This window comes from Sipha flava, unplaced genomic scaffold (assembly GCF_003268045.1).
Source record: "Sipha flava isolate LNK unplaced genomic scaffold, YSA_version1 1_pilon_pilon, whole genome shotgun sequence".
In the NCBI taxonomy this organism is placed as follows: domain Eukaryota; kingdom Metazoa; phylum Arthropoda; class Insecta; order Hemiptera; family Aphididae; genus Sipha; species Sipha flava.
In genome coordinates, this window is record NW_020272783.1 from 4,673,009 (window position 1) to 4,680,732 (window position 7,724).

The window sequence follows — 7,724 nt, forward strand, 5'->3', positions numbered from 1 at the left end:
GCATAAATAATAATAATAATAAAATAAGTTCATTATAAATGATAAATTGTTTTAAAATATGTGTATTTATATGTAATAAAATGTATTTTGTCATGATTTACCATATATTATTAATAAGTAAAAATTTAAAAATAATTATAACACAGAAGGTTTTCATCATAGAATTTTGAAATTTTAATTATTTAGTTTAATACAATTGTTTTATTCTAATTTCCAAATGTCCAAATGTCTAATACATTTCGGAGAAAATTAAAAGTTCTTTTAGATACTGCAAAATGTTTCTAATTATATTGTTGACTGTTCATATTTGATGTGCTTTATTTGGCCATACTGATTTAACAGATTGTAGTGATTAGTGATAAAAGACGCCACATAAAATATTTGACTTATAAAATTTGTTATTAAATAAAATATAAATAAATATTTTTGATCTCAGATCTAAACATTTTTTTTTAATTATACCAAATTTATCAATCAGTCATTTTTTAAAATGAAGGATGAACAGAATGACCTTAATGAGCCAGAAAATTCTAGAATATTTGTATTGTATGACAAAAATCACCCTATACCTGAAGTTGAGTTTAAAGAAATGTTTGGAAATTTTGGTACCGTACGAAATATTTATATTGTGAAAGATCGCAATAACGATAGCGTTAAAGGTATTGTAATTTATATATTTAATCATTTTGAATCAGCAACATGTCATTATTGTTACATGTTAGTTACCAATTTCATTTACATAAAAAAAAATGTATGTTTTTTTTAAAATGTATAATTTATTTTCTATAGTGATTTTAATTCTTTCATTTTTATATTTTTTAAATTAAAATTAATTTATTAATATTCCATTTCTTTTAAACTATATTATTTGATTTTACCTTTATATTGTACCAGTATTTTTTTATCTATAGGTGTTGCATACATAAAGTATTCAAAAGCATCAGAAGCTTTCAAAGCTATTGAAGCAATGAATGGGCATAAAATAGAATCGTCAAATCGTCGTATGAAAGTTCTGATGGCTACTAGGTATGGTAACAATAAATAACTAAATATTATTATTTTAAAGTCTGGTAAAACTTGATAATTCCTTTATAATTACTTATTAAATATAATATGATCCTTAATTTTTTTTAATGTTTTTAATGATAAGGAAATAGATTTGGAAAATATATTTAATTAACATAAAGAAATCTCTAAAATGTATATTGTTATTATTTAACAGTCCTGGTCATATACGAAATAATTCAGAAATTGAATATAATAGATTATTTGTATTTGTACCAAAAACTGATAAGGAAACAGATTTAGAAAATATTTTCAGTCAATATGGAGAAGTATCTAAAGTTCATATTGTCACAAATAAAGAAACTGGAGAATCAAAAGGAATAGCTTTCATAACTTTCACTAAGTAAACAATATTATCATTTAAAACTAATAGAATTGGAAGCTTATACTTTTTTATAATACTATTTGTAGGCCTTCATCTGCTGCTTTAGCTATTGAAGAATGTGGACCAAATTATAAAGCTGTGTTTGCTAAGCCAAAACATGATGATGGCCCATCTGTTTATCCTCAATCTTATTCCAGACATATTGACTCTAAGAGTATGTTTATTTTTATTTTTATTAATCTCTAAATTTTTAATAATTTCAAATTATACAATATTATAATATTTAAAAAAAAAAAATTTTTAGATCCAACTAGTAGTTATGCATTACTTGCACCACCATCTCATACACGCCATGATGAACCTAGTGTATTAACTGCTTATACATCACCAATTGTTACTTATAATGAACTTTATAAAATTATGAATATTGCTCCTGAATTGGAATTAGTTAAGGAATTACCAAGACAAGTAATTAAAAAATTGCATTTTAATCTATACACAGATTTTTTGGCACTTGTTTAATATAATAAACTCTGAACATAGAGAATGAACACTTGAATAATAATAATCTATTTGTTGAATTATTTTTTAATTACTTACAGTTAACACTTTATTAATCCTGTCATTTATATAACTAACAAACTGGTTTTGCATTAAAGCCCATAACATAATAAACAAGTGCTAATTGGAAGTTCATTATATTATTTATGTGTAAAAAGTGTATTTTAATTTAATTTTGAAACAGCAAGTATATGATAAAAAAGTATTTCAAGTTATTTATAATACAACTGCAGCAGCTGAACATGCTGTTAATCGGATTAATGGATTTGAATACCCACCTGGACATCCAATAATACTAGAATTTAGTAGTTCTACTTTGTAAGCCTTTATTTATTTATATTTTATGTACTATAAAGATATTTTATAATTTTATTTAACAAATAAAATTAATAGGTCATAATCATGATAAATAAATGTGTTTAACTGATAATGCAATTGATTCCATTATAACTAATCAAGAAAAAAAAATACATAATTATCATAACTTAAATAGTTGTGATATTTCTACTCTGTACATATTGACAATATTATTGTATCACATAGATAAATATTTATAAAAATAAAAATAAATTATATTTTTAAATATTTAAATACAATAAAAATGCCTTACCAGCTAGTGATATTGATTTTATTGTTATAAAATGTTAATAAAATTTGTTTGATATTAAATACATGCAATATATTTATATTTTAATGTTATTGTCACAGATACCAACTATTTATGTTTCTTAAAATATATATTATTTTTCAAAATTAGGTTATTGAATTTGCCCATTTTATCATTATTAGTTTCATATAACCATTTCATTATAAACAATTTTTACTTTTTTATTATTCATCTTAATATCATAAGATTGTATAAGTAATATGATGTTAATTTAATCAAGTATAACATTTAATTATAGATCTATTTCATCAGCTGTCGATCCTTTAGTAGCAAATAAAATATCAAAAGATATAGAAGTGCTATCTAGTACTGTCACAAGAGCATTAGCTGTGATTAAGAATGCAAGTGCTACAACTGGTAAAAAAAAAATTATTATTATATGAAGACATGTCTTATAATTTATAATATTTTATTTAGCGTCTTTTGCTTTGGCGGATGATTTTACTTCACCCCTAGCAGCAAAAAGAGGAAATGAAAAAGTTCTTTTGCCATCAACAGATAATTCATACAGGTAAAGTTGATAGTTTTATTAATTTTTTGTTTTTTTATGCATATTATATTTATTTTTGTTGCATTTAGGTTATTTTTTGTATGTAAACCTGTTATTCCACCAATGCGATTATTAGAAGATACTTTCAAAATGTTTAAAGGTTTAAGAAATATTAATGTGATTGATGGTAAAAATTATGGATATGTTACATATGACAGTATGGAAAGTGCAGCACGAGCTATTAATGTAATACAAATATATATTAAAGTTGGTTTTTAAAAAATTTTTTAATCTTGAATTTAATGTTTTAAGTGTTTAAATGACCATAAAGTATACAACAGTCGCCTGAAAGTAATGGAAGCTGAACCCAGAGAACCAAATCGTAAACGAATGAAACCTGATACTTTGTAAAAAGTAAAGTAAGTTCTATTAATTTTATAATTTATTTAAAATAATATTATTTGGTGAGAGATATTTCTTGGTCATATCTATGAGACTAATAAAAATAAAAGTTATATTTTCAAATTATATAATTTGTATAAAAGAAATCTATTTTCTTTCAGTATTATTTAATTGAAAGTATTTAAATTATACCTAAAATGATTTACTTAATTTTACTATATACTGAAGGTTTTATTTTGAGAAAGTTATAATATTTATGATTTTTTTCTTCAAGTACAATTTATTTTTGGAATTATGGTCCTTCTTCAATTTGTTTTTCTGGATAAATTAGTAAACTAAATCAATGTTTATCTTAAAATTAAGAATATTTTAGTATCTCTTTATGATGATGAAAAATATTATTTTAATGTAGTATACAAATTTAAAATTGTGTACTCATTAAAATTAATATTGCAATTACTCATATAATTGTATAAATATAGAGCATTGGTCATCTTCACTATGCAATTTAAGAATTATTCATTCAACTTTTATTTACTCAGATGGAGTGGTAGATCCAAATATATTTTTATGGTTGATGCTATATTCACAATGATCTTTTATTTAAAACTGTGTTTTAAATTATTATAGATATTTTTATAAATATTTGTGATTTTATATTAATTTTTTTATAAATTATTTATGCCAAATTTAAGTATAGTTTGTTACATTTTTAATTTTAATATAATTTAGCTGCTAATTTTTAATTATTTAAATGTTAAAATACAATGGGGCAAGTTATAGTATTACAAAATAGATCATAATTAATCAATTTTTATATAACATGTATTTTTAATGTATTATTTACTCTTCTATTAATACTTTTTAAGTAAAATATTTTGAGAATTATATTTATAATATCCAGATTTTAGTCTTATTGTTATGCTTTGATTTGATATATTTTTATGAGTCAAAAGTTTAATTTGGTCTTAAGGTGAATATAAATAAAGTTAATTAATGAATTATAGTAGTTTCTTTTATGGTAGCTGATTTTTAAAATTAAATTTAGAAATTACATTATGTTAAAGCCATTTGGAGGTGAAGTACAGTTGTCTTCTTAGTAATAATTAATGAAGTGTAAGTACATTATACACATTTCTCAATAGTAAATTTTACTTTACTTAACATTCAATTGAATCAGCTTTAAAATACTTAGCTTTAATTATAGGTCTTATCAATCTTTCTATGGAGCTACCATAGCAATGCTTCTTAAATTGGGAGCTGTGGCCCCCATAAATTATTTTCTTTAGGCTTTAATCTATTTTTATTTATTTATACATGTATAAAGTTTAATATTATGATAACATTTTTTCAAAAATATATTAATAAACATTAATTTACTATACTTATTAATAGTTATTCCGTATAAAATGGTACATGCAATTTTAATGTATAATTAAGAAAAAAGAAACAATGATTTTGATGAAGGAGCCTCATGACAAAAAAGTTTGAGAAGCATTGCATTAGATTTTTTGTTATAATGATGTACTCTTCATTTCATGAACTTTATATTTTAGAGTAATACTTATGAATTATGACAGGGGTCTCCAACGTACAACCTACAGGTTAATTTTGGCCCATCAAGCTTTTAAGCCGGTCTGCCCATTTAACAGATATTTTGTTAATATTATAACATGAAATTATATTAATATTTAGCTACACTTATGTTAACAGATGTTTTCAAAAATAAAATACGTCAAAACTTAGTATAGAACTAACTTTTACAATTTACAAGCTGTTGGTTAGAACAATAAAGTTTGAAGCAAATTTTAAAATTTTATAAATACAATAAATTCCAAACCTCTCATTAAGTAACTTACTCTTATCTTAATAAAACAAATTTTGAATTATAAAAATTAAAATAAATATAAATTTTTCTAAAATCTAAATTAATCTTATATATTCTTATCTAGTCTTCAGCTTCATTACCTTTCTATTTCACTAATAATTTTGGCCTGGGATGCCAAAGCGTATCTTTAATTTGTCCTCCCATTAAAAAAAGACTGGAGACCCCTGACTTATGTTATTCCGTAGTGGAAAATTTTAGTTCGTTAAAATAAGTTTAGAAGTATTTATTACTAATTTTGAGTTTAATTAGTAATGTACTGACTATAATTTAAGTTTTTAATCTTATTGGGTTTTTAAAATAAATAATATTATTTAAATTTTTAGCAATGTGTGGTTTTTATGTATAGTTATTAGGTATGGGCAAAATTGTTTGAACGTCGATATTCGATGTATTTGATGTATTTATGAAAAATCATTGATGTTTAAGAAATGTTTATTTTAAACTAGAATATTAACATGCACCACAATGTCTAATGAAATAACTAACATGCTATCGCCATCGATAAGAAATATCTTATATTTAATTTTAATTAGAACCCAGAAGAATATAAAAATAACTCTTTCAAAAAATAATGTATTTAATGATGAATATCTTCAAAATGCCGATATTCATGAAATAATTTCATTATTCTGATATCACAATAATCAAAATTTTCTCTAACTCCTAAAATATAATACTCCTATGAATTCTATATTTTGTGAACTGTAATAATATCTTCTCCCTTTAACTGCATACACTAAAAATTAAAATGTAAAATCGAAAAATCCAAATTTCAGTTATAACTTTTAAATATGTATAATATACAGTACATTAAAGAAAAAAAATAATAAAATGTTTTTATTTTAAATTATTCTCTATGAATCATTACTTATTAATTGTTATTTTAAATATTATTATGATACATGTTTATAAAATAAATTTAGATTACAACTATTAATGTATTATCATGAACAGGTAAATTTATATGTATATATATACATACAAAGTTTTTTTATAAAGTACTAAATTAAATGTAAACATTAAGTTTCAACTAACAGTATATTAATAATATACACAACTGGTATTGATGGTAATCATTACAATAACTAAATAACTGTGTGTTCAAAACTAATTGTTGGCCAGTTTACAATTTGTTTCATTTATGATTTCAGGACAGTAAATACCACAAAAAAACATACAATTTATTAAACCCACTAAACCACAATAGAAACTTCTGTTTGTCTACAATGACAAGACAAATTATCACAAAAGCAACCGATTCATGAGACACTACAAGATATTCCACTACTGTAACATATATTATGGACACAAAAGACACTTTTTAAACTAACTAACAAGTTTTACAATATTATTTGTTCAAAAAGCTTAAAATAATTGAGTTTTTAAAGCCGAGAACATAAAAACCTAGTTAATGCTTTTAAAATGTTTATTTTATAAACAAACAATATCATAGTTGTTATTAAATTAAGATAACTATACACATTTTTTGGGTGTATTTTAAAGAATGGAATATAATGAAAGGAAATTATACAATTAAAGCTGGGTTAATTCAAAGTATATTCATTTATGTTTATAAATATATATACTAGTTAGCCAATGAAACGGTCAATTTTAATACTATTAATTTTGTATACATTTCTTTATGATACACTTAAAAGACTGATAGGTCTAAAGGAGACACTCATACCTGCCTACAGGGATGACTCCACTGTCCAATGATTTCTGGTACATTTCGTCACTAAGATTTCCTACTGCCACATAACTTTTGTTCATTAACATAGACACAGAGATTGAAATAAGTTTAATATCTTATTGTGTTCTGTAAATAATATTTGCTTTAAAATTTAAGAGATCTGAGACTTGGCACTATTTGGTTGATTATGAAATCGTAAACTTTGTATATTTTGTATTTGCAATACTTAAATAGTGTATAAGTTTTTGTGTATCTCCATATAAAGATTAAATCTTAGCAAAAGGAGGTAGCATAGCAGAGGCTGGTCATTTAAGGTTATGCATTATTGTAGCTCTTGTATAATATGATTGTAATGTTATAGCTCTTGTTAATATTTTCATCTGAAAGATTTGAAGTAAATTCATTAATTTTTCAATGATTAGCAAATAATACCGTATCAACAATTATTGCTATTCAATACAAAAATTCAAAACTAAATGATATAAAAAAGTTCAAAAATTAAAAAAGTTATATTCATTACAACATATCGATACAAATGTCCAATTTTTATTTGAAACTCCTATAATTTAAATCTTGCCCGTTTCATTTGCATATGCATATATATATATATATATAGTAAATATTTTTTATTCT

At 22.8% G+C, this 7,724-nt stretch overlaps 1 protein-coding gene across 3 annotated transcripts; it reads left to right on the forward strand.

Moving 5' to 3' along the window:
• The first annotated feature begins 417 nt into the window (after nucleotides 1-417).
• On the forward strand, nucleotides 418-7,210 carry LOC112682160 (RNA-binding protein 45). 3 transcript variants are annotated; one of them, XM_025552674.1, is made up of 11 exons: nucleotides 418-659; nucleotides 912-1,026; nucleotides 1,223-1,408; nucleotides 1,477-1,604; nucleotides 1,695-1,858; nucleotides 2,136-2,269; nucleotides 2,857-2,975; nucleotides 3,036-3,129; nucleotides 3,198-3,354; nucleotides 3,421-3,527; nucleotides 6,550-7,210. In XM_025552674.1, the coding sequence occupies exons 1-10, from the start codon at nucleotides 491-493 to the stop codon at nucleotides 3,517-3,519; spliced, it is 1,365 nt and encodes a 454-aa protein (XP_025408459.1). In that variant the 5' UTR covers nucleotides 418-490; the 3' UTR covers nucleotides 3,520-3,527; nucleotides 6,550-7,210. The 3 variants fall into 3 exon arrangements, with proteins under 3 accessions (XP_025408459.1, XP_025408461.1, XP_025408460.1); XM_025552676.1 differs by having other exon boundaries at nucleotides 3,421-3,522; XM_025552675.1 differs by lacking the exon at nucleotides 6,550-7,210 and adding an exon at nucleotides 3,993-4,050.
• Nucleotides 7,211-7,724: the final 514 nt, after the last annotated feature.

What these genes read in the sequence shown, in the direction of transcription:
- LOC112682160 (XM_025552674.1), top strand. Translation starts at nt 491, where the DNA reads ATGAAGGATGAACAGAATGACCTTAATGAGCCAGAAAATTCTAGAATA. An exon ending in CAATAACGATAGCGTTAAAG is followed by an intron (nt 660 to 911) that starts GTATTGTAATTT and finishes TTTTATCTATAG; the next exon opens with GTGTTGCATACATAAAGTAT. An exon ending in GAATTTAGTAGTTCTACTTT is followed by an intron (nt 2,270 to 2,856) that starts GTAAGCCTTTAT and finishes ATTTAATTATAG; the next exon opens with ATCTATTTCATCAGCTGTCG.